The sequence below is a fragment of the Schistocerca gregaria genome, chromosome 3 (genome assembly GCF_023897955.1).
Source record: "Schistocerca gregaria isolate iqSchGreg1 chromosome 3, iqSchGreg1.2, whole genome shotgun sequence".
In the NCBI taxonomy this organism is placed as follows: domain Eukaryota; kingdom Metazoa; phylum Arthropoda; class Insecta; order Orthoptera; family Acrididae; genus Schistocerca; species Schistocerca gregaria.
Window position 1 is genome coordinate 433,793,391 of NC_064922.1, and position 25,625 is coordinate 433,819,015.

The 25,625-nt window shown below is 43.3% G+C and overlaps 1 protein-coding gene across 1 annotated transcript in view; it reads right to left on the reverse strand.

Annotated features, from left to right (window-relative positions):
* The window catches only part of LOC126354273 (solute carrier family 22 member 7-like), a 103,088-nt gene that overhangs the window by 68,143 nt on the left and 9,320 nt on the right, over positions 1-25,625 (reverse strand). Inside the window, exons 2-3 of the mRNA XM_050003814.1 lie at positions 15,717-15,988; positions 15,319-15,546 (exon numbers count right to left, since the gene is read on the reverse strand). Coding sequence (XP_049859771.1) covers positions 15,319-15,546; positions 15,717-15,988 — 500 coding nt within the window. The remainder of the gene's footprint in view (positions 1-15,318; positions 15,547-15,716; positions 15,989-25,625) is intronic.

A 25,625-nucleotide genomic window follows, 5' to 3' on the forward strand; every position in this document is an offset into this window, starting at 1 on the left:
GAATTGCCAAGTCCTATGAAACTTTCTTTTTTCTTGTCAACAGCCGGCACAGGAGTTTACCACCTCGCTCAGATATTATTCCCGACTAGTAGGGCAGAGTTGCTAGTTTTTTGAAGATTTAGTTTCTGCCCTCACTAATGATTACAAGGATCAGGCGCAGGTTCCTGCAGCTTGTTGCTGGTTCTTTCGAGGACGGAAAAAGTCAGAACACACATACCGTCAGTGGGTCACTGAGCATCGTGGTTTGACATGACAATGTCGGTTTCAAAAAATGGTTCAAATACCTCTGAGCACTATGCGACTTAACTTCTGAGGTCATCAGTCGCCTAGAACTTAGAACTAATTAAACCTAACTATCCTAAGGACATCACACACATCCATGCCCGAGGCAGGATTCGAACCTGCGACCGTAGCGGTCGCCCGTTTCCAGACTGTAGCGCCTAGAACCGCACGGTCACTACGGCCGGCTGTCGTTTTCAGTGTTGCTGTGAACTGTCCTACAGTGACTCAATGATTAGTGATGCCATTATGTACGATCTGCCAGACAGTAAATTTTGTGAACTAATTTTTAAACATCGTGATCTTACTTTGAGTCAAATGTTACAAACTAGTGAACGTCAGAACTCGTGCGACAGTGATGTGGAAAATATTGAGGTAGCTCCCGTCTGCAGCGTAACGGAAAGTGACAAACCGGTCTGGCCTTACAACCGACCGCCGCGTGCAAACACGCCACCGCGCCGCGGCCGGAGTAAACAAGTGTTACCACTTGTATCTGCTGTGACGTCATGTCCCCGCCGCTTTTCCATGCATAAAAGACAACATTGCCCTGCACGGAATGTGACTTGTTTTGCTTTTCGGAAGCCAGTTCATGTACAGCCTGTGTATTTGCAACAGAAAAATAATTGTATCCAAGTGCGCTCTCGTAAGCACAGAGCATCTTCTCCTTCACAGAAGGTAGTTTCTTCTAAACTAGCTACTGGTACTGGTACTGAACTGTGCAATGACAGTTAGACAAAATGTTCGTGATCTAGTCATTTCCGGATGCTGTGTGCGAGTTCAGTTAGACACTGACGCTTTCGTTAGATTGTTTAATCGTGTCACTTATGAGCAGTTGGGTTCCCCACAGCTGACACAATCTTGAAGCAATTTAGTGCGCATAACGGTCAGGACATTCCAGTGCTTGTTACGTGTAGCTTGCCTGCCGCATTCCAGTCTAACACGAGAACAGTGACATTTACGATTTTGCTTTCATGAGACTGTGAAAACATTGTTGGGTTTGATTCATTTGATTTGTTTTCTCTTTGTGTTCAGGACTACGTACTTTTTATTTCTTATTTCAACTATATAAACAGTGTTACTAAATTGCTTAGGGAGTTCCCTTATTTATTTTCTGAAGTATTTGGCAGAGAAAATAACTTTGTGGTGCACATTACAAAGAAGGACAATTCACAAGTTATGTTTTCTTGGGATCGTCCCATCCCTCATGCTCTTAGAGGCAAAGCTGCTAGTGAACTGAAAGAATGGCAAGACAGTGCTGTTATTACTCCTGTCCAGGCTATTCAATGGGCTTCTCCCTTAGTGACCTTACCAAAGCTTTCTCGAAGATTTCGTCTTGGTGTTGACTTTAAATGCACTGTGAATCCACAAACAATAATTGACACTTATGCATTAGCATGCGCTGAGGTAACGCAAAGAAAACTTGAGTTTTGATTTCAAATACGTACCCGACTCATACGGTTGTAGTTCGTGGTGACTTTAATTTACCATCGATATGTTGGGGAAAATAAATGTTTAATTCCGGAGGTGCGCATAAGACATAATCCGAAATTGTGCTAAACGCACTCTCTGAAAATTATTTCGATCAGTTAGCTCATGAGCCCACGCGAATGGTAAACGATTGTGAAAACGCACTTCACCACTTAGCAATTCTGTGTTAATAACGGGCATCAAACGGACGACGGTTCAATCCCGTCTCCAGCCGTCCTGATTTAGGTTTTTCGTGATTTCCCTAAATCGTTCCAGGCAAATGCCGGGATGGTTCCTTTGAAAGGGCACGGCCGATTTCCTTACCAATCCTTCCCTAACCCGAGCTTGCGCTCCGTCTCTAATGACCTCGTTGTCGACGGGACGTTAAACAACACTAACCTAACCTAACCTTCTGGTCCAGAATCTGTAACAATTAGATTCCTTTTGGAGTATGTTCATGCATTAGCTCCACACTTGACAATCATGTACAACCGTTCGCTCGACGAAAGACCCGTACCGAAAAATTGGAAAGTTGCACAAGTCACACCAACATTCAAGAAAGGTAGTAGGAGTGATCCCCTTAATTACAGGCCCATATCATTAACGTCGATATGCAGCAGGATTCTGGAACATACATTGCGTTCGAACATTCTCTTTATTCGCATGAAGTGTTGCGTGCTATCGACAAGGGATTTCAGATCGATCCCGTATTACTGGATTTCCAGAAGGCTTTTCACACTGTATCACACAAAGACGGACAGCACGTTTTGTATTATAACGAAATATGGGATAGAGTGTCACAGAAATGATACAGGATTTGGATTGGACATCATTAAAAGAAAGGCGTTTCTCGTTGCGACGGAATCTTCTCACGAAATTCCAATTGCTAACTTTCTCCTCCGAATGCCAAAATATTTTGTTGACACCGACCTGCATAGGGAGAAACGTTCACCACGATAAAATAAGGGACATGAGAGTCGTACGGAAAGATATAGGAGTTCGTTCTTTCCATGCACTATACGAGATTGGAATAATAGAAAATTGTGAAGTTGGTTCGATGAATCCTCTGCCAGGCACTTAAATGTGATTTTCAGAGTATACATGTAGATGTAGATTTATAATTAATGAACAGGTTGGTGCGGCCCTCTATTTTTCAAAAATTAATTTATGCTTTGCGTATTTGCAAATTCCGCCAGATGAGGAGTCCCAGAAACTGTCTGCGGTCAACACACAATTAGGGTTGCTCAAAGTTTTGCCCTTACTCTTAGGAAACTCTTCCGCGCCTGCCATGTTCCAACGCTGCATAGAACAACTTACTGCAAAAGTTAAATTCTGCTCATATTACTTGGACGATAGTATGGTGTCAGGACGTACATAGGAGGGTCATATCAGTCACCTTCGTATGTTTTTTCAAGTGCTTTCAGCTGCAGGTCGGAAGTGTCGCCTGGATAAATGCGGCTTTTCTCAGTCTGAAACTCGTTACTTAGGTTCAAAAACTTCTGAGGTCATCAGCCCCCTAGAGCTTAGAAGTACTTAAACCTAACTAACCTAAGGACATCACACACATCCATACCCGAGGCTCCAGACTGTGGACTAGAACCGCTCGGCCACCTTGGCCGGCCGTTTTTTAGGCCATATTCTTTAATACAGAAAACTGGTCACATCTAATGGCTATCGGGGACCTCGCTGCCAAGCGTAACGTGACGAATTTGCAGTCAGTTTTTGAGAAATCAACATATTACAACCGGTTTATACCCAGAGCAGCCCAGATCGCAACTGCGTTGCATGGTTTGCGCCGGAAGAATGTGCTTTTTGTTTGGACTAAAGAGTGTCAGGATGCAATCCAGAAAGTTCATGCCATGTTGAGTGACAGGTGCCTTATTCATTTCGATCTCTACAAGCTTGTGGTTTTGGCAGTGGACGCTTCTTCGTACAGGATCGGAGCTGTGCTTTTGCACAGATTTGGTTCACAGGACAGACCGATTGCTTTCGCCTCCAAGGTATTGAACAAGACTCAATGTAACTACTCCCAAAAACGAGAAGGAAGCGCTCGCTCTTATCTGTGACGTAACAAAGTTCCACCATAATCTGTTTGGTCGGAAGTTTTACCAAGTGGTGGATCATATGCCACTTCAGTCTTTATTTCATCCGTGCAACCCGGTTCCGCCGCGCGCGGCTCAGAAGGTGCAACGCTGGGCTTTGCTATTGCCACAGTATGTGATATTTCTGGCTTAGTCAGCCATCATATTAGGCTCCAAGAAGCTGTTCCCAGAGCAGTGGAGATGCAAGAAGTATATAGATGACGAAATGTGGTGTGAGGTACCTGTGACAGATGTCAGATTCGCTACCATTCCCGCGAGAAAGACCACCTGCATAATGCTAATGCTCTGTGATTGGCTGCTGTGTTCGGATCAAGGGCGCCAAAACGTCATGTATAGTTATTATTATTAGTTAAACTACTCACTGGAATGACTTCACTTTTTAATATAAATATGTCTCAACAGCTGACTATCAATCAGTCATTTTAGAATTTAAATCAAAAACAAAAGACTGACGAAATAGTAGACGAAGCACTTCGGATGTGTTCGGGTCACGCCTTCTCTGGTATGGCGTGTTAAGTGTTTCGGGCTGTTCGTCACTCTGGATTAGGCATTCGAGAAAAACAGACATGTTTTCTGTCGTAGGATGTGTTTCCAATTTTTATTTTAGTTCCTCTCCGTCAATTTGGATTAGGCAGTCGAGATGTACAGCCATGTTGTCTGTGGCAGGATGTGTTTGCCAGTATTCAGTATTAAAAGATTCACTCCGGTAATCAGGAGGCACAGACAACCTTCATATTACAAACAGTGCAGTGGTGCTTATTCCCGAAGTTTTCATTGCAGGCAACGGACCACAGTTTACCGCTCGGAAGTTTGAACAGTTTTGTGCAACCACTGGTGTCACTCACGTTACCAGTGCTCAGTTCAGTCAACGGAGAAGCGGAACGCTTTGTGCGTAAGTTCAAGCAACAGATGACCAAGTTACGTGCCTCCCACACTCTGGAGCTAGCGCCTCTATTCTTTCTCGCAACACACTGCTCCCAGCCCAGAGACGGTCCGTCACCAGCGGAGTTTCTACATGGCCGGATCCATCGGATCCTCCTCCACTTGTTGCACCCACCACAGTGCACGGAGCCTCCCACGACCCGCAAGTATCGTTTTGCTCCTAACGATTACATTCTTTTCAGAGTTTTTGGTCGCACCAGCCGCTGGAAGAGGGAAACGATTATTCAAAACTTGGGTGCTTGCATGTATTTATTTTAAGGTCCTGCTGTGTTGTTTCGCCGCCATCAAAACCAGTTTCAGGCTTGTCACTTACGAGATTCTTCAGCAGATTTTCAGGCGCCCCTTCGGCACCGCCTGCGGAACCGGTGGGGTTGGGCCCATCGCCTTCGCCGCCCTGGCCCTCACCGTTGACCCGGGGCCGTCGCCGCCGTCGTCATCACTGTCTTCTCTGTTCTGCGTCGGACCAGCTTAGGAAGAGGGCGGGCGCCCTCCCAGTGGTTTTCCGACCTACGGTTCCACTTGGAACGCAGTACGGATGTCGGGGATGCGGCGTGGGGCAGCGTCACACCTCCAGGTAGACAGAGTTCAGCGTCCCCTGTCAACGTTGATTTAACGAGCCGCCCGTCGCTGGTTAGGGCCATTTCGGTCGCAGTCTTCGAGGGGATCAGGAGTGAGTAAAAGGAAGATGTTACTTAGCCTTCATTCTGCGAGTTGTAATAATCTGTATAAGTAACTACACGTAAGAGGCGCAGAAGCATATACAAGTTAAGTAAGTGGTAACTGCACCTGATTCTAACAATTGTTGGCTTTCTGATGAAACGTTGGTGCAGTTATTGAGAATTTTTAATTTACTGAGCACCATTGCATTGGTAACAATTTTTGGCTTTCTGTACACCACATCCAATCGCTCGAAAAGAAAGTTTCATTGTGGCTAAGTTTATCGATTGGTTCTCTTACCTGGTCGTGAAGGAACATGACCATGAGAAAAAGTTCGAACAATCAACGAAAGCATAACGTTCAACGAGGCGGTATGCGGAATGTCAGAAGTTTGAACGTGTTAGGGAAGCTAGAAAATCTGCAAAGGCAAAATCTAGATATAGCGGGGGTCAGTTAACTGAAATGGAAAGAAGATAAAGATTTCTGGTCAGATAAATAAAGGGTAATATCAACAGAAGAGTAAGTGGTATAACGAGCGTAGAATTCGTTTTGAATAGGAAGGTAGGGCAGAAAGTGAGTTACTGTTAACTGTTCGGTGATACGGTTGTTCTCATCAGAATTGCCCGATGTGTAAGATGGCAGGTTTCGAGAGGGTGCGTCTCTGGATGAGGTATCGAATATATTGCTTCCCCTACTTACACCTCCCGAGGAGATCACGAATGTAAAATTTGAGAGATTAGAGCGCGCACGGAGGCTTTCAGACAGTCGTTCTTCCCGCGAACCATACGCGACTGGACAGGAAAGGGAGGTAATGACAGTTGCACGTTAAGTGCCCTCCGCCACACACCGTTGGGTGGCTTGCGGAGTATAAATGTAGATGTAGATGTAGATGGCAGGAAATTGAAAACAGCTCACTTATGCTAAGTTTAAAGTGGGAGGACATTTGAAGATCCAAGATGGTGGGTCTAGCCAAATTGTCCTAAGTATAAAAACTCAGATGGGAGACGTAGGTTCTTGTCCTATTGGGTTTTCCCCATCACACGTGCCTGATGTTGAAGACCCAACTATCCATACTAGGCAATAAAGGATGGCAGGTAGAGATCCCATGAAGACTGGAGCCAGGCAGATTGGCTTCAAGGTCACTCGTCCTTCTAGCTTTTCCCCAGCCAATTGACCTTCTGGGTGCCTCCATCCCTATCAAATCACAATGAAAGAGGGTGGACCTGGGAATACGCGTCAGGCTTCATATTTTACCAAGTCTCTTTTGCTAAGTATAGAGTCCAAGATGGATTTTTTTGTGACACACTACCCAGGTAAGGGAGTGCAACTAGTGGTTTCTCTGGAAAACAGTATTCGGCCAAAAAAGATCGAATAGACTAGGGCTAGCCATACACAAATCCTAATGGACGACCCTAGAGGGAGTCAGATTTGAAGATGGAAGAATCGTCAATAGTCTACCGACAAAATCTGGAGAGAATAACTCAGAACAATCGTGTCACTGTGTACAAACAGTAACATCGGCGACCAGAAACAAGTGGCCAAGGAACGTGTGCTTACTTTCACCCTGGCAGTGCAACGAGAGGGTCTTGCCAACAAACCGAGAAACTCTGGACAGTGCCTTGTAATAGGAACATCATGTTGGGAATCACGACGCTTGTGTTTTGTCTGCTGCGACATTGGGGAAGACTGTGTGAGTAGTCCTGCCAGTTGCTCCAAAGGCATCTCAATTGCTGTAGCTTACATAGATGTGGTGTTGTGATCATTTGTTGTCCTCTCCACTCGACACTGTAGCTGCTGATGAGGCATTGAGGGTATCAGAGACCTCCATGGGTTGCCAGTCCTGCACCAGTTAAATATTGATGGCATGGGCGGAGACCTTAACAGCGCTGTGGCAGTGTCCAGAGTGCATACCAAGGAACGCTGAGAATTGACAGGGATGCCTCAAACCCGTGGTCACCAAGAATGGCGGGGTTGAAGGCGTGAGGAGGACTCCTGCATATAACGTGGACGCATCTGGTTTCAGTGACGAATCTGGCAGGTGCTCCTGCTCGACTGCGACAAGGAATATATGGCGACCTTTGTGTCCTAGAATTACGTCCAACACTCATCCCGGCTTCTGGCCGAGCGTGTGAGCCCCCACTTTTGCGCCCTGCTGGTAGTGCGTTGTGTAACTTAGACTAAGGGCCCACAGGCCAGATGCAGCTAATCCTGGAGAGTGTGTGGAAGGGAGCTGCAACTCCTGGTGGAACAAATTGACGTCAGTTGTCGGTTATTAATGTGTAATGAGTTCCCTCTATAGTGAAAATTGTATCTACTGTTATGACTATAACATGTACTCTTGTTACAGGAAAATATAAGGAAAATATGTTCAAGGATTCTGCAGAAAACTGTAGTTACGGTAATTGGACTATAATTCTGCGGGTCCGTTCTTTTACCTTTCTTGCATACCTAAGTCACCTACGCTTTTTTCCCAGTCGCTTAAGACTTTGCACTGGGCAAAAGATTCTCGATAAATGCAAGTTGGGTAAGGGCCAACACCATAGAGTATTCTTTGTAAAACTGAACTGGTATTAAATCCGGACCTGGCTTTCAAATCTTTCAGTTGTGTCTCTACTCCAGGGATGTTTCTCACTATGTCGTCCATACGGGAGTGTGTCCGATGGTCAAATTGCAGTTTGTTTGTACTATTCTTCTGCGTAAACGAGTTCTTGAACGTGAAATTTAAAACTTCGGCTTTCGATTTGCTGTCTTCAACTGCTACATCAGCCTGCATAGATCTTTTCACAGGTTCACGAATCTATACTAACCTTTGCTTGTCGTCATTTATGTGTTATATCTGGAACTGAGGATGCAACACCCTCTGCTTCTTCAGCATTTTCCGAATTTCGTTATTAAACCGTGGTGGGTCTTTTCCATCCCTAATCCACATACCAGGAACATAACTCTCCGGACCCCGATTTACAATCTGGTTAAACTTTGCCCATAATTGTTGTAAGTCCGTCTTACTGGAACTAAGTGATGTCAGTACACTGTCTATGTGAGTTGCCAACAACTGTTTATCAGCTCTTTCAAGCACATACACTCACCTAGCCTTCTTGAGTGATTTATTTTGCCGGTTCTAGGCGCTACAGTCTGGAGCTTGACTGATCAATTCTAGTGACTCTCGTAGGGGTACCCTCGTAAACAAGGAAACGACGTCAAAACTCACCATGATATCTGACTCATCCAACCTGACGAGAAGACTACTGAACTTTTTAGGCATGTATTGACTTCCAAGTATTTTCTTTTTAATGGAGAATACTACGAACAAACGGAGGGCGTCGCCATGGGTAGCCTACTCTCACCGGTGGTAGCGAATTTGAACATGAAGAACTTCCGGGAGGAAGCCCTGTCGTCTTCCGAATGGAAACCTACTTGCTTTTTCCGTTACGTGGATGACACGTTCGTCATCTGGCCACATGGTATGGATAAACTCCTTGACGTCCTTACACATCTAAACTCCATACATCACAACATCAAATTCGCTATGGAGACTGAAACGGGGGGTTAATTACCTTTCCTTGACGTCTTGGCCAAGAAAAGGGCTGACGGCACCCTAAGTCATAGGGTGTATCGGACGACAACGCACACTGATCTGTATTTGCACGCAGCCAGCTGCCACCAACCTTTACAGAGGAATGGGGTACTTAAAACTGTAGTACATAGGATGCGCACTATCTTTGACGCAGAGGGTCTACCCCAGGAATTGGAACATCTGAGAACTGTATTTCGAAAAAATGGGTACTCAGAGTGGTAAATTCAACGTACTCTCCGCCCAACCACTACAGCACAACCTGTGGAGATGGATGAAATCACGAGGGAGGAGGTAGGCACTGCGTTTATTCCATATACAGGCGCACTCTCCGGGAAAATCGCCCGTATTTTGAAGAAACACAGGGTCGGAACTATGTTTTACCCTCCGAATAAAACTCGTGCACTGGTGGGGAGCGCCAAAGATGACCTCGGTTTGAGGAAGGCCGGCGTGTACCAGATTCCGTGTCAATGTGGCAAGTCGTATATTGGTCAGACGATACTTACCGTCGAGGGTCGATGCCGTGAACACTAGAGGCGCACTCGACTGGTGTATCCGAGCAAGTCGGCGGTCGCTGAACATTGTTTGTCGAAAAATCACGCTATGGAGTACGAACGCAGGAGGATTCTGGTACAGACATCGAGATACTGGGACAGCGTTGTTAGAGAGGCCATCGAAATTCGCACCAATGACGACCTCATAAACCGTGACTGTGGCTATAATCTTAGCAAGGCTTGGGAACCAGCGATTGGGTCAATCAAGAGTAAATCGAGCAAACGTATAGTTGTGACGACCACGGCGGACAGAGCCATGAAACCGACGTCATCTCAGACGCTGTCGCAATCTGTTCCACCGCGCGACCGTGGCGCGGGGCGCGGACGGCGGAAGGAGGGCGCCGCGGGCGGTGGATATTTAATTCGGCCGCCTTCGCGACCGAACCTAGTACCCTCTGAGCAGCCATAGCGTACGGATCTCCGTACCGGCACGTTCACAGGAGCTCAGTCCGTCAGTTCACGTGATGATGGCGACATGTATGATCGCCCAAATATTGTGCCCGTTGGGCACTGTAGACTAGCAGTACACCCGTGGATATTTTGATTATCAAATAAGCCGGGAGAAACTCAAGAATTGCACCAAAAATATTTACAGACAACGGTGAACTTACGAGCAACAAAGTGATTTGCCATTCCACCTTCCTGCATTTTATCCATGTAGCAACTTGCCCTCGCAATGGGATTTTTTCCGGCTATATGACATAATCTGTCACTGCAGTGGCTGCTGACAGGGAAACCAAAACACTGAAAAGTTTACTCCTTAACTTGAGAATCTGCTACCTCCATATCAACCTGAAACTGTGTCTTAAAATCACTGATATTCTATCCAACTTAAGGCAGGTGTTAATTAGGCGCTTGGCTGGATTCTGCAGAGACTGTAATGAAAGCGAACTCTGTCGCTTGGTCAGGTTCTGCTGGCCACAGTGTAATGGCGAACAGCTGCGCATTGGCCCGCACAACATTTTCCTGCCCTGCGGACTGCTGGTATGTGCCCTCTCTTGCAACAGGCGTAACTTGTGTCGAAAAGAGTTTGTAAGAATACCACCTCCTTGTCTTCTGGTAATAGTTTCACTCGTTTCGTAGGGGTACAGATATGCCCCTTCTTCCCAAACTTCTTTGTTTCAGCTTTGTGAGCTTCCTTATTGAACTTTCGTACAGATATGCTGACCTCTTAGTACTCTACCTGCGCCCTCTCTAAAGTCTTCGATAAATTCTATGATGCCCATCTAATAACAACACCAAACCAGTGGATGGCTACTTCAGACTTGCTGGCATTTGCTTTTCTTTGCAGACGCTCCGTTATTCCCGATAAGTCCTCTCAATAAATGCAGGGCCTCCATTCACCTTCACTACTATCATCTCATTTCGCTTCGGATCTACATACATTCTGCACAAGCGATCATAAGCCGCATAGTCGAGGGTACTTTTTACCACTGCTAGTCACTCATTGTCTCTCCTATTCCACTCGCAAACGGAGCGAGGGGTGGTAGTAAATCGTTCTTCTGTCTGTTTCAAATGTGGTTTCTCCAAAGTTTTTCCATAATATTCCATGAAAAGAAAGTCTGTGCGTCTGTCAATCGTATGGATGCCTTCCTTTCATTTGTCTCGCTATGGAGTTCATAGCGTTACACAGGACGATAGGACAGTATACAGAGATATGGTGGGAACGATCATTCAAAATAAAAAAAGTAGTAAACGGGGGTTCTAAAATAAATGCATTTTAGAACCCATGTGAACTATAATTTTTTGCTTTGAACTTTCATTCATGTCAGATCCCGAATGTTGAACATTCCTGATGAGACACCCTGTATAACATCACCGTAAATGACAAAACTGTTGCACTGAAGGTTATATTTTGTCATGACAAAACTGTTGCACTGAAGGTTATATTTTGTCATTTTCAGATATGTTTCCGAGAAATTTAATTACAAAATCATTAATAAGGCATTATATCACTGCACTCCTTTTCAGATTCTACTGGGTCATAGTTGCCATACGCTCTTAGACAACTAGCAGTAGCATATTAGGGCGCCTGAAGGGTGCATGTATTCACAGAAGTAATAACAGTACAGCGTATGATCCTAGAGATCACCAGCCACGGAATCCGAATGCCACTAATAGTGCGGTCTTGCAGTCTGAATTGCAAAGTTTTGGTGAGCTTTGCTGGGACAGGCTGGTCAGTGTCATTTACTGTTGCCCCATCAGTGGCTCTCCGGCCGGGAACTTCCAGCTGACGACCACTAGATGCGTTGTGGTCCAGCAGCTCTCATTGCTGGAAGTTTTCTCTTCCCGGAAAAAAATCACACTACTAGCCTACCACTCGCTATTCTCGTGGCGTGTCGATCTTTTGTTGCATGTATTTTCACATTACTGATGATAACGATTCGACTTCTAGGTTAGGGTAACGATGTTTCATTCTTAACTATAGAGAGAACATCTGCATTTAATATAAGTGCGAATGTGATCGTTAGAATGAAAAGGATCACTCAGACACTCCGCAACACTCTAAAATCGCCGTCCTAATAGCGTAGTCTAGAGTACTGACACTACGAAATTTTTTGAGAAACTCTACTACTGTAAAGAGGGACAGATCGCCACTTCAATTTGCTTATACTCTCTCATCACAATATAAAATATACGCGGTGACAGGCACCGCAGGTGGGAGCAACTCTCGCCAGAGTAAGAAGCCCCGTGTTAAGGGACAGCGCCCTGTTCTGTGGCAAAAGAACGTTATCGCCTATTATCAGTGACCAGTGTGAAGTACAACATGGCAGATAGCGGTAGCTTCTTGTCCCTCACCTCAAGTTCCTCTTTTTTCCATAGCTGTATGGGTCTGAAACAGGCAGACTGCAGGTGAATGGCACACTGTCTCATGTAGTACTGCCTGCAGATCTCCTTAGCTGCTTGGTCTCCTTGCTCGTATCCCCCAGATTCGCAACTGCCCTGATACCCTGCAGAATGGTACATATTTCCGCTCCAACGTATTATGCGTCATTTTCTTCAGTTTCTCCGCCGGAAACATTGGCTACACACCAAAGGAATCGAAGCAGTGTGTAAAAAACAGTTCTGTTTATAGGGTGCGGTTTATTGTGGTAAGGGTTCGACAAAAGTATAGAAACACCGCGAGAAATGCACGCTTGAATACAAACGCAGATGACAGACAAGCTTAACAGGTTGCGCAGTTGTCCTTAACCACGAACGGCACCTTTACAATGTCAATTCGCTGCTTTTGTCAGTCACGGTCAGAGCTGTGTTCTGTGCAGTTGTGAGTGCATTATGTTGAAGCTAAGTGAATTCGTTCGTGGGCGCATTGTTGGTGCTCGTATGATGGGTTCTTCCGTAACCAAGGGAGCTAAAGTGTTTGGGATTTCAAGGGGCAGCTATCGAAGATTCGTACCGCATACACGGAGGGCGGATGAACACCATCCGCTGAGTCACAAGGCGTAAGGAAGTGTGTGTCGGGTGATCGTGACAGACGGTCGTCGAAAAGTACTATGACGAATAAGAAGACGACAGCTGAAAAGTGGTTCAAATGGCTCTGAGCACTATGGGACTTAACTTCTAAGGTCATCAGTCCCCTAGAACTTAGAACTACTTAAACCTAACTAACCTAAAGACATCACACACATCCATGCCCGATGCAGGATTCGAATAGCGGTCGCGCGGTTCTACACTGTAGCGCCTAGAACCGCACGGCCAGCGAGGCCGGCTGACAGGTGCAAAAGTCGCTGCAGAACTGAATGTCGCACTCGCGAATCCTGTCAGCGCAAAAGCAACACGAAAGGTGAAATGAAATTACAGACTCACTCGTAAGTGATGCAGATGCCCGTAACAGAAAAACAGTGGCGCCGAGGCCACACAACAGAACAGAGGAACAATGGAAGAAAGTCATTTCGTCGGATGTGTCTTGTTTCACACTGTTTCAAACTTCTGGCCCAGTTTACGTCCCAAGGTTGAAACATGGTGTGATATTCGCTATTTTTAGCTTCATTAAAACAGCAAAAAAGTTTACACTTTCAGCCAGAATACTTGTTTATCAAGAATGATTAATGTATAATAAGGCGTCTCATACCGACGGTGGAATTTCCTAAATAATGATATTCGTCCTCTTTGGGCGGCAATATAAACAGAAGAATACGGATCGATATGCGATCCTTCACTATTTTGTTCGCTGGAGAACAAATGAAGCCCTGAGCGCTAAACACTTATACTGTTTTCCTTAAGGAAGACGGACGCAGATTTGTGGCGGTCTGATCCAATTTTTACTAAATGTATAAAAACGTGTTCCGTCTCGGTTTGAGTGAAGTGTAAAAGGAAGAACTGTTATAACTTATGGTGACGGCGCACGGGCGACTCAAGAGGGCAATGGCTATATAAAAGAGCGCTCAATGGACTTGAAACGGACATAAAAATCTAACGTCATTGTTGTACTAAGCATAAGGTACGATATATGTTTTAGTTATAATAAATATTTGTTCTGGAAATATTGAATCATTTAGCAGTGCTCATTCCTATCATCTCCTCAGTATAATTTTCATTTTAACTATGCATTTTGCTAAGATTACAGACACCAAGATCAGCAGTCCAATGCGCGTGTTACATTAAAAAAAACTGGTTTATCGTCTTCTTGCGTCGGCTTTAATATTGAATTCCTCTTTTGAGTGATGTTACAGTTGTTTTTGCGCCCTTAAGAACGTTCTGGTCCCTTAGGAAATTGTTTTGTCACAACAGTAACTTCACAACCGGGTAGTTAGAACGACGATAATGCAATTTCTTAATCAAGAGCAAGCTAGCTGTGACTGCCTCAAGCCACGCGAAACTGAAAGTAAAGACTATTCCCATTTTATAATGCAATATCTTATGACAATGGTCAATCCATAGTTCTTACGCCAGTTGTGATTGATAAAACAGTAAACGAAATCTCAATTCCAACTTTTCCATTGAATAACAACATCACTTTTATTTTATTACATCGCAATGGCAGGGATTTGATGATTATTTGGGCAGCTACATTTCATGGGCCGCATTGTTACTCTGCAAAGTCGCATTACGGCCAATGATTATACCATCATTTTGGCTTAGCTTGTCCTTGCCATGCTACAATCTTTGTTCCTCAGTGGTAATGCCGTGTTCAAGACGATAGGGCTCCTGGCCACGCAGATCGCATTGTTCAGAACTCGTACTGTGAGAATGAGCATGAACTGTCGCAACTTCCCTGTCTACTGCAACATCTCAGTACTACTGAACCTTTGAAAAAAAAAATGGTTCAAATGGCTCTGAGCACTATGGGATTCAACATCTGAGGTCATCAGTCCCCTAGAACGTAGAACTACCTGCGACCGTAGCGGTCACGCGGCTCCAAACTGAAGCGCCTAGAACTGCACGGCCACAGCGGCCGGCACTGAACTTTTTATGGTCTACTTTTGAGAAAAGGGTGCATGATCGCTTCCCATCTCCATCATCGTCACCTAAACTTGCCACTATTTTGCAGGAAGAATGGTTTAATATTCCTATGAAATCCCTACAGGACCTGTGTTTATTCATCCGGGACAACAGGAAATCGTTTTGAATATCAAAGGGTTTCCTACAATGTATTAACCATGGTAATGTGTTGTGTTTTTGGTCTTTCCACATATTTGTTCAGCACCTGTAGTTTTTATCACAAGTTTAGCTCATATATGAGTAAGAAAGAAGCCAAGTGGAAGAAAGAAACCATATTTATTGTTAGTCATACAGTCATACTGACCTGTCACCTATGTAGCAGATGGCAAGACCTACGAGCACAGAAAGCCCTTGGACGGTGGCGAGAGTATTGCTGACTATAATCTTCTTCTCACACACCCAATTTTCTTGAGATGGTATAGTGAGTGAAAACCACGTCGTATCGTATTCCCAACCATCCTGGCATCCAACTGTCTCATTTCTCTTGTCAAAATCTTTGTACATGAAACATTTACTGTACGACTTGCCATCCCTGCGAGAACATAAAATGACGCTTATTTTATTAACGTTAACAGTACTGAAAAACATGTACGTATATATTTTGGCTAAGTTTTACATCTTACATGTTTTGTGGAATCAAGAAATATTAGTACTACACGATAACACGAAAAAAGATGCTGCATGATCTCAGCTGCTTCTTACGGTGGTATTGTCATGTCCTTCCACTTCTCGACGCTGATATTCTCAGGTCTCCCAGGAACGTGGCACCAGTGGTCTGGAATCACCATTGCCAAAACGAACATGTGACCAGGCATGGTGCATAACAGTACGGAAAGACAAACGTAAACAAGGTTCAGACGAACTTGGAATCTCCCTCGGCTGTCTATCTTCTCTAGTATGTTTTCGAATGTCGGCTCTTTTTGTGCCGTAAAGTTTAATCTTTCTGTCTCTCCATCTGCACGTGTCTCAAATGTCTGAAATGCAGAAAAAAAAAGATTGAGCACTGGATTTCCAAGTTACATTCCTTCATATGACATGAAAATATTCATCAAACATGTGCATTCGGATAAACAGAACTACAATTTGAAATTACAATGAAATGAATACCCTTAGCTGCATATAGGAGTTGATATAAGTCAACGGGGACAGCTGAAAATGTGTGCACCGAGAGGGACTCGAACCCGGCATATTCTGCTTACATAGCATACACTCTATCCATCAATTATTTTATTTTACATTTTGTTCGTTGCTGATCGTTGTGTTTGGTCATTGCGGCATCCGTTCAAGTTCGTTGTTGATGCCTTCACTCAGTTTTTTATTACAGAAGCCAACCAGCTCACTGACCGAACACACTGAGCTACCGTAACGGCGCCCATCATACTCCTTACTCTCGGCTTTACCGCCGACTCCCGTAAACGTTCGAGCACTGTTTGTGCATCTGCACAGATGAAGATGGTCAAATGGCGGGTGAGTCTTAACTATATATATATGATGATGGTATCTGTTCTTTCGGACATCATATTTATATATAGAACTACTATTTATTATTAATGAACCAGAAATATCATAAAACCATTTACGATTTTCGAACATCAGTGTTATGACACTAAAATATTATGGAGCACAAACTGCAAAAACCACTAAAATATATTTATTAAGGTATGTATACTGAATGTTTTATTTTGATATAATAAAATAAGTAATTCATTCGTCTGACAATTTGCGAGATTTACAATCACCGCATTGAGTGTTAAGAATAGCATCGAGGCCAGTAGTGCAGTGGATAAAACATTTATATCATGGCATCGTAACTAAAATATTTAGCAACTGAGTTAAACAATTTTACTCATCATCAGTTTGAGCTTAGAAAACGGTAGTAAGGTTTCATAGTTTCGCCACTAATATATTAGTTATAATGCACATATAAATGTTGAAATTCAAGTGTATGTATGTGTGTGATGTATGAAAACTGCTGCGGAAGCAAAGGGAACTTCACAGCAAACATGAATATAGCCAAAGCCTTGCAGACAAACAAAATTACGCGAAGCGAAATGTAGTGTGAGGAGGGCTATGCGAGAGGCGTTCAATGAATTTGAAAGTAAAGTTCTATGTACTGACTTGGCAGAAAATCCTAAGAAATTTTGGTCTGATGTCAAAGCGGTAGGTGGATCAAAACAAAATGTCCAGACACTCTGTGACCAAAATGGTACTGAAACAGAGGATGACAGACTAAAGGCCGAAATACTAAATGTCTTCCTCCAAAGCTGCTTCACAGAGGAAGACTGCACTGTAGTTCCTTCTCTAGATTGCCGCACAGAAGACAAAATGGTAGATATCGAAATAGACGACAGAGGAATAGAGAAACAATTAAAATCGCTCAAAAGAGGAAAGGCCGCTGGACCTGATGGGATACCAGTTCGATTTTACACAGAGTACGCGAAGGAACTTGCCCCACTTCTTGCAGCGGTGTACCGTAGGTCTCTAGAAGAGCGAAGCGTTCCAAAGGATTGGAAAAGGGCTTAGGCCATCCCCGTTTTCAAGAAGGGACGTCGAACAGATGTGCAGAACTATAGATATATATCTCTAAGGTCGATCAGTTGTAGAATTTTGGAACACGTATTATGTTCGAGTATAATGACTTTTCTGGAGACTAGAAATCTACTCTGTAGGAATCAGCATGGGTTTCGAAAAAGGACGGTCGTGTGAAACCCAGCTCGCGCTATTCGTCCACGAGACTCAGAGGGCCATAGACACGGGTTCACAGGTAGATGCCGTGTTTCTTGACTTCCGCAAGACGCTTCACAAAGTTCCCCACAGTCGTTTAATGTACAGAGTAAGAGCATACGGACTATCAGAGCAATTGTGTGATTGGATTGAGGAGTTCCAAGATAACAGAACGCAGCATGTCATTTTCAATGGAGAGAAGTCTTCCGAAGTAAGAGTGATTTCAGGCGTGCCGCAGGGGAGTGTCATAGGACCGTTGCTATTCACAATATACATAAATGACCTTGTGGATGACATCGGAATTTCACTGAGGCTTTTTGCAGATGATGCTGTGGTATATCGAGAGGTTGCAACAATGAAAAATTGTACTGAATTGCACAAGGATCTGCAGCGAATTGACGCATGGTGGAGGGAATGGCAATTGAATCTCAATGTAGATAAGTGTAATGTGCTGCGAATACATAGAAAGATAGATCCCTTATCATTTAGCTACAAAATAGCAGGTCAGCAACTGGAAGCAGTTAATTCCATAAATTATCTGGGAGTACGTATTAGGAGTGATTTAAAATGGAATGATCATATAAAGTTGATCGTCGGTAAATCAGATGCCAGACTGAGATTCATTGGAAGAATCCTAAGGAAATGCAATCCGAAAACAAAGGAAGTAGGTTACAGTACGCTTGTTCGCCCACTGCTTGAATACTGCTCAACAGTGTGGGATCCGTACCAGATAGGGTTGATAGAACAGATAGAGAAGATCCAACGGAGAGCAGCGCGCTTCTTAACAGGATCATTTAGTAATCGCGAAAGCGTTACGGAGATGATAGATAAACTCCAGTGGGAGACTCTGCAGGAGAGACGCTCAGGAGCTCGGTACGGGCTTTTGTTAAATTTTCGAGAACATACCTTCACCGAAGAGTCAAGCAGTATATTGCTCCCTCCTACGTATATCTCGCGAAGAGATCATGAGGATAAAATCAGAGAGATTAGAGCCCACACAGAAGCATACCCACAGTCCTTCTTTCCACGAACAATACGAGACTGGAATAGAAGAGAGAACCGATATAGGTACTCAGGGTACTCTACGCCTCACACCGTCAGGTGGCTTGCGGAGTATGGATGTAGATGTAGATGTAGATACTCACAAGATTCTTCTGCAACAAATCACGAATATTCCAAGAGAGTTGTTTATTATAGCCGATGTTGCCCACTCACCTAACGTTTATTTGGGTGGTGGAGAGGAAATTTTGAACAAATGGTTCAAATGGCTCTAAGCACTATAGGACTTAACATCTGAGGTCATCAGCCCCCTAGACTTAGAAGTACTTAAACCTAAGTAACCTAAGGACTGCACACACATCCAGTCCCGAGGCAGGATTCGAACCTGCGACCGTAGCACCCACGCAGTTCCGAACTGAAGCGCCCAGAACCGCAAACGCACAGCGGCCGGCGAAATTTTGAACAGTCTATAGTATAGTGCAAGACTTAGAATTTCAATGATGGTCGATGCAAAACGTCATGTTAAATGGTTCTAAAAGATTTATTGGAAAAGTGTGTTTAACATGTAGTTTGGAAATCAATTATAGGAAATAAAGAAGGACAATAAGTGATATCCTTTTAACTATCTTGGCTAATTTCTGTAGCAACACCACCTTCAAAACTGTAACAAATTTTTATGGAAGCCTGTTACTGGTTCAAACATCAGCTGTGTAAATGGGTGGATTGTGTGCGGCGAGTGGTTCACTGATGGAGTGGAGAGCAGGTGCAGAAGGTGAAGTTAGCCACTGGTGACAAGCAATGTGTTCTAAGCGGGATAGTCCCAGACACAGCTTCCACTGGAGGCAAGTGGTGGACGCAGAACTCGCTGCCCTTCGGTGAACCCAGCCAGAATGGGCTGGTGAGGATGTGCTGGTTCCAGCGCTTTCCATTTCACACATAGGCGGCAACATTGCTAACAACACATCATAATACTTCGTTATTGCATTTAGGGAGGGGGGCGCCTCTGTTTTTGTAACTGCCCTTGGAAGAAGCCGATGGGCTGCCCCAGCTGTAGATGGTGCTGGCCAAAGGTCAGGATCTGGTACCAGTGACTGGAGAACGGTGGTTGGCGCTGCTGAACAAGAGTGGTTCTGAGCGGAGAGAGAGCATTAGCTCGACCCTTGGATTATAAAGGCTAAGGCTGGACACCCAGCTGGTGGTCCCATCAGGTTGATGGGAGAATGTTGGCAGCCTTGCAGCAGAAGCCAAAGCACAAAACCGATCTGAACTCCAGCTGTCGCAACTTGGCCAGGTTGGCTGGAAGGTCAGCTTATATATACATCAAGGGAGGCCTAGTGACTGAGGTCATGTAAATAACCAGCCAAGCGCTTTCAAAGCGTCTCAAAACGCTCATTACTGACAGAGTTGCAGGTCACACTTGCAGAGCAATTGGCCTAGTGGGAGTGCAGTGCCACTGAAAGTCAGCAAGCATCTGGGTTCGGCGTGAGGTGGCGGTCTGCACCCATGCTGCTACAGCAGCCAGTCACTTTTTGATGAGAGTACAAGCAAAATCGACAGCAGCGAAGTGAAACTCTAAATTAAAATTGTGGTTTCAAGCAAACCTTTTGGGAGGAAAATTTAAGCATATTGCCCCTGCTCAATGTTTACACCTCTGTGATGATGACTGATTCAGTCATCTGCATTCGTCATATGGAAGGGCGAACAACTTTATTGCTAACAACATACTAAATCTCTCTCACGTTTTATACGTAGTGTGCTAGAATATTAGAACCTTTGGTTATATGTTAAAAATACAACCTATATCTAATAGGGAGTCGAAAACATAGACTTGGATTTTATAGGAAGTACACCACCTGTTGCACTATCCTAATATGCTTCTACGTCGGACTCAGTCTGACTCAAACTTTCAGCTTGGCATAATAACACCTCTTATACTTTCCTTCCAAACACAGAGTCTCTCCTAGGAGCAGTACCTCTCTCCTAGGACCAGTAGCTCTAACGATATAGATATTGTTTGCTTCCCATTTGTCACATCGGAGCTCCCTCAACGTCTGGCAAGATCCACTCACGGCCAGTACCACAATCCATTGTTTTAGTGCTGTGTGCTACACAAGAAAAATTATCTGACGTATTGGTCTGCATAAATTCTTGCAAATGTTTCTTCTTGGACCTAGATTATTTCTATGCACTACTAAACATATACCTTTTTTTTAGTCATATGTCTTCTGACTAGTTTGATGCTGGCCGCCATGAATTCCTCTCCTCTGGCAACCTTTTTATCCCAGAGTAGCCTTTGCAACCTACGTCCTGAGTTATTTGCTGGATGTATCCCAGTCTCTGTGTTCCTCTATAGTTTTTACTCTCTACAGCTCCCTCATGCCTTAACGCACATATGTCATCCTATCCCTTCTCCTTGTCATTCAGCTAACTGAGCCTTAGTTTTCTTTTCCATTCTTTTGTATATTATTCTTGTCAGCAACTTGGATGCAAGAGTTGTGAAGCTAATTGTGAAATAGGTCGCGCACTTGTCGGCTCTTGAAATCTTGAGTACTGTGTGGATGACGTTTTCCCAAATATATGATGATATATCGCCCGTCTCGTACATTTTATACACCAACGTTAATAGTCGTTTTGTTGCCACTTCCCCCAATGATTTTAGACATTCCGATGGAGTCTACAGCCACATGTACATGGATACTCTGCAAATCACACTTAATTGCCTGGTAGAGGGTTCATCGAACCAACTTCACATTAATTCTCTATTATTCCAATCTCTAACAACGCGCGGAAAAAACGAACACCTATATCTTTCGGTGCGAGATCTTATTTTCCTTATTTTATTATGATGCTCGTTTCTCCGTACGTAGGTCGGTGTTAACAAAATATTTTCTCATTCGGAGGAGGAAGTTGGTGAATGAAATTTCTTGAGAAGATACTGCCGCAACGAAAAATGCCTTTGTTTTAATGATGTGCACCCCCGCACACTTTTCGTTATTTAGAGTCAATTGCCAATTCTTGGGCCATACAGATATCTTTTCTAAATCTTTTTGGAATTTGTTTTGATCATCTGATGACTTTACTAGATGATAAACGACAGCATCATCTCCAAACAACCTAAGACGGCTGCTGAGGTTGTCTCCTAAATCGTATATATATATATATATATATATGTGAGGACCTTAATACCACCTTAGAGAACGCTAGAAATCACTTATGTTTTACTCGATGACTTTCCGTCATTTACTACGAACTTGACCTCTCTGACAGGAAACCACGAAAGTGGCCTTATTTGTCTTCCAAAGCTCTATTATATTCTGATTCTAATATTGGAACCCCTATCTCATCCTTGTCGACTCTTGTTTCTTCTTTTGTCACGTAGTCAGATAAGTTTTCCCCTCTCACAGAGGCCTTCAATTTACTCTTTTCACCAATTCGCTCCATCCTCTGTATTTAATAGTGGAATTGCCATTGCATTCTTAATATTACCACACTTGTCTTTAATTACACCGAAGGTCGTTTTGACTTTTCTATGTGCTGAGTCAGTCCTTCTGACAATCGTTTCTTTTAAGATTTCTTCGCATTTGACATGTAGTCATTTTGCATTAGCTTTCCTGAACTTCCCATTTATTTCATTCCTAAATGATTTGTATTTCTATATTCCTGAATGTCCCTTAACATTTCTGTATTTACTTCTTTCGTCGATCAACTGAAGGTTTTCTCCTGTTACTCGTGGTTTGTTTGTAGTTACCTTCCTTGTACATACGTTTTTCTCTGTAATTTCTGTGCTTGCGCATTTTAAAGATGGTCATTCCTCTTTAACTGAACTGCCTACTGGGCTATTTACTATCACAATATCTATAGCCTCAGAGAACTTTAAGCATATCTTTTCATTCCATAGTACTTTTATATCCCACTTCCTTGCATATTAATTCTTTCTTAGTAATTTCTTAAACATCAGCCTACTCTTCATTACTATTACGTTGCGATCTGAGTCTACATCTGCTCCTGGGTACGCCTTACAATCCAGTATCCGATTTCGAAATATCTGTCTGACTATGATGTAATCTAATTGAAATCTTTCTGTATCACCAGGCATTTTTCTAGTATACCTCCTCCTCTTGTGATTCTTGAACAGAGTATTCGCATTTATTAGCTGAAATTTATTGCGGAACTCAATTAGACTTTCTCCTTTCTCATTTCTAGTACCAAGCCCATATTTTCCTGTAACCCTTAATTCTGCTCTTTCTATACAATCACATTCCAATCCGCCATAAGAATTGGGTTTTCATCTCCCCCTACGTACTGCACCACCCATAGAATATCCTCATATACTTTCTCCATCTCTTCATCTTCAGACGATGTCACTTCCTTGATTATTCAATCTTTTTCTCATGGTGACCTTCCCCTCCGACACAAGTTTTCGTATGTCACTACTGGGTAGGGTTATTCCTAATACAGCTGGTGTCAACGAATTCGCTTTCAGCGAATATATTTCGAAACTTTTAACGGTCAACAAAATTTATAGGTAGTTCAATTTACTGAAGAATATGCAGAAATGTGCCTAAACTATGATTTCTCCACTTGAACACACTTCATTAAAATTATCACCGCAATTCCAGTCAATGATCTCGTTGATTTCTATCTTTACTTATATATAGTTTGACGTTGTATCATATCTAAAGTTAGTGTTGTGCTTAGCCTCAAGCTTTAGAACCAATGTGTGGAAGATTGTTGTTTCGACTAGTTAGGAACAAATGTGACGAATAAAACTCTTACCGTAATTTATTATTAACTAAATTCCGTTCTTCTGAATCGCTGTGTAACAACTGTCTTTCATGATTTAAATAATGATACACTGCAGCAGTTACGTAATTTCTTCATGCTTAGCACAACGCGTTTCTAGAATTTATTCTCATTGTCAGGCGTGATATTTATATAAGTAGTTTGTGTGATGTTTGGAAGTACCGGTATGGTGTTCTGCCCCTCTTGCACTGTAGTCGCCCCTTGAGGCTATACTGCAACCCGGACATCGGGCGTATCAAATTCTGAGATTTTTTTTTTTTACTTCATAACGTTAGAAATAATATTTTTGTCTTTCTACTTTCAGGTGCTGTACCTTCTCCATTAGGCATAAATACACCCATGTGCAAACAATCACTCATATTATTTGTGTGTGACATTGAAATACAAAGATGTTATGACATTATTTGACAGTGGTTTTGGATAAGACCTTGGACTTTATCCAAACCGCGGTCTTACATTTCCTGTGGGTGGTATTATTCACATAAAATTTTCACAAACTTTATTTCACCATTACTATTACATTTAAATTACCCAACTCCAAAACGACGAAAAATGATGCAAGCATTTGAGCATTCATTCTGCTGTGTCCGATGATCTTTTCGATGATTAATAAGAAATTGCAATGCCTTGTTCTCTAAGCAACACATGGCTTAACACACTACGAGCGACACAAAACCCACCTGTTTTCGAAAGAAATGTCAGTTAAATTTGTAACTTTCTGTGCATATCCTCACGCACTTAAAACACAAGCGTTTATTGAAAGTTAAATAAGCATTAGACATAAATTCTACCATTCCCCATGTGATATGACAGCTGAACAAAGCCATCTAGTTTCTAGCGAAAAATACAGAATCATGCCCTGCACTTCTAGCGATTGCTTAACACAGGTTTACTTCACACATTAAACGCAATTTCACCTTTACATCTGTATGGGGGAAGGAAGTTCCTCTGTACCACATCAGGGGTGGTGGGCAACTCACTTACATACAAAGTACTCCCTATCGAAGTACAAGAAACAGTAAAGTCACCTGCGATAACGTCTCCTACCATGCCAGCTTTATTTTCAACAAAAATAAAAAAAATCTGAAATAAACGTGGTTAAGTATTACATACTAAGTAAATTCCAAAAGCTTCATCTGTAGAGTGACCAGAGGACACCTACTCTTATCTACTGCCAGCGGCCAAGTCAGGTTCTGGACGAATACAGAGCGCCTTCCGCTTATCAGCGGGTCGGGGAAAGTCAGAGATGAGCAGTGTTCCTCCTGAGAACTTAACTGTATACGTGCTCACGCACCTGACCTACGGCAACACTAAGTCTCTCTCCCTTTCGACTGAAACTGCCACAATTGTTACAACTGCCCTGAAACGCATGGTTAAATCCGCAGGACAGAACAGGTAGTTGGAATTGTTAAAAGGGGCAAAAAATGAGCAGCTATCAGTTACATTCGAACACATATAACTTTATTTAGTTTCCCAAACATTACAGCGCAAATTTCCGACCATAACTATCGACTGAATATGTCACACAATCTTATGGCTTAAGGAGACGACCTCTTTAATTTTTAAAACAGCTGAAGGCCCATGATTGAAAAACAAATCTACAATGAATTTTCAAAACGCACAAGGCCCAAAGCTTTATCCAAAGAAATATTTTAAATGAGGCTGAAGGACCAAAGAATGGAAGACTTGAAAAGTAAGGAACTTTCAGTTTTAAAACTGCTGAAGACCCGTTATTTAAAACCCAACTAAAAACATACAAATTCAAACCATCGGCTATGAGCCATTAAAATAGACAATCAAACACCAATAAGAAAAGGCAGTACAGCCAGCGGCGCTTAGAAGTTTCCGGAGATCAGTCTGCACTTCAAATATTAACGTTCGCTTAGGGGAGATTGGTAGTCGGCCCAACTATATCCGATACACCGGCAACCCAACCAAGAGACAGTCAACGGACCCACCGACAAGTACACAAGGAAGGTAAAAGGCGTAGCCCCCCACAACCAAGTGTGCATAAGATGTCAAAACTACACAAACGTGTTGGACAGCAACAACACATTGAGGAAAGGACACTGCCTGAATTTTACG